Here is a 1,669-nt window from a genome sequence, read left to right on the forward strand (position 1 = left end):
TGCGTATGATCTACGAGCAGATTTGATTAATGAGCCACTACGTACATGACTACAACCACATCCACATGACATCACAACATTTGTACGGTACGATCAAGTTTAACTACTAGTACTAGTACTAGTACTAGTTGATCCACTACAATAAGAAACTGACAAAAAAGTTGTCTGCACTACCTAAGCATTTACACCGATGACGTACTACGACTCAGGAAACCGTCTTGCGGACCGGCTTTGGTCCAACTGCCGCGATCAACGCCGACGTCTTCTCCTGGAGCACTCGGACCACGTCCGCCATGGATGGCCGGAGCCCCGGGCTGGCATTGGTGCACTGCAACGCGAGCGCCCCCACGGTGGCAGCCTCCTCCCTGTCGAACACATCTCCCAGCCTCCGGTCCACCACGTCGGCCACTTTGCCCTCGCTGACCGTGGGACCGACGGTGGCGGTCAGCCGGTGTCCCGTCTCCGCGCACATGGCCTCCCGCCCGGTGACGAGCTCGAGCATGAGCACGCCGAAGCTGTACACGTCGCTCTTCTTGGTGGGCACGCCGGAGCGGAGGAGGTGCGGGTCCAGGTAGCCCGGGGAGCCCATGACGTGGCGCGCGGAGGCCCTGGCCGCCGTGGTGGCGGCGGCCGGACGGACCGCGGCGGAGAAGCCGACGTGGGCGAAGCCGAAGTCGCAGAGCTTGGCGTCGAGGCCGGCGTCGAGGAGGACGTTGGAGGCCTTGATGTCGCCGTGGATGACCGCCGGGTCCCTGCTCTCGTGCAGGTACTCCAGCGCCATCGCCACCTGGAACGCGATGGCCATGCGCCGCGCCCACGGGAGCGGCTCCCGCTTTGGGCCGCCTCCCCGTTCCCGGTGTAGCCGCTCGTGCAGGTCGCCGTTCGCGGCGTACTCGAACACCAGGACGCCTTCCTCTGCACGCACGCGGAAAGGAACAAGATCAGCTATAGTAGATACTGTACAGCTCAATCAATCACCTCGTTCATGTGTGACAATGCAAGAGTTGACCACAAGCATGTGGCCGGATGGTGACTGAACATGGGTGATTAGCAAGCTACCTCGTTCGTCGCAGTATCCGAGCAGGCGGACGATGTGTGGGTGGCGCACGGACACGAGCACGTCGAGCTCCTGGCGGAAGACGCGGAGGAGGCGCTCGCTGCTGCGCTGCACCTTGACGGCGCCGAGGCGGGAGGAGGAGAGCGACGCGAGGTAGACCGTGCTGAAGCCGCCCTGGCCGATCACGCGGGAGGAGAAGCCGCCGGTGACCGACTCGACCTCGGCCCACTCGAGCCGCCTCACCCGCCCGCTCTTGCCGTCCGCCGACCCGCCGCTGGGCTCGTCCGAGACGCGGGAGTCCGTTCGGCCGGCGTCATGCTTGTCGCGCTCGCCGCGGCGGAGGCAGTCCAGCAGGCCGCAGCCGTCCGGCATTGCGCGCGCACGCGGCCCGTGCCTGCCCGCCCGCTCGCTCGGCGGTGGAAGTTACGCGCGCGCAAGCCGGCCGGGGAAGTCGTTGGTGATGGAGATAGATAGATAGATAGATCGAAAAAGGCTCTTTCTTGCTACCCCTCGGCCGCGCTTAAGAGATGCCTGGCTGCCAGTGTAGATCAAACAATGGCTAGTGGCGCCCATTGTTATATACTCAAGCTGTCAGCTGCATCTACGAGTGGG

At 63.5% G+C, this 1,669-nt stretch overlaps 1 protein-coding gene across 1 annotated transcript; it reads right to left on the reverse strand.

Moving 5' to 3' along the window:
- Window positions 1–205: 205 nt before the first annotated feature.
- LOC124687518 (salt tolerance receptor-like cytoplasmic kinase 1) lies at window positions 206–1,429 on the reverse strand. Its single transcript, XM_047221293.1, has 2 exons — window positions 1,060–1,429; window positions 206–915 (listed from the first exon to the last, which is right to left on the reverse strand). The coding sequence occupies exons 1-2, from the start codon at window positions 1,427–1,429 to the stop codon at window positions 206–208; spliced, it is 1,080 nt and encodes a 359-aa protein (XP_047077249.1).
- Window positions 1,430–1,669: the final 240 nt, after the last annotated feature.

Source organism: Lolium rigidum, chromosome 2, assembly GCF_022539505.1.
Source record: "Lolium rigidum isolate FL_2022 chromosome 2, APGP_CSIRO_Lrig_0.1, whole genome shotgun sequence".
Taxonomy (NCBI): Eukaryota; Viridiplantae; Streptophyta; class Magnoliopsida; order Poales; family Poaceae; genus Lolium; species Lolium rigidum.

Coding starts and splice junctions, on each gene's coding strand:
- LOC124687518 (XM_047221293.1), bottom strand. CDS start 1,429: ATGCCGGACGGCTGCGGCCTGCTGGACTGCCTCCGCCGCGGCGAGCGC. Junction 916..1,059: donor CGGATACTGCGACGAACGAG/GTAGCTTGCTAA, acceptor GCGTGCGTGCAG/AGGAAGGCGTCCTGGTGTTC.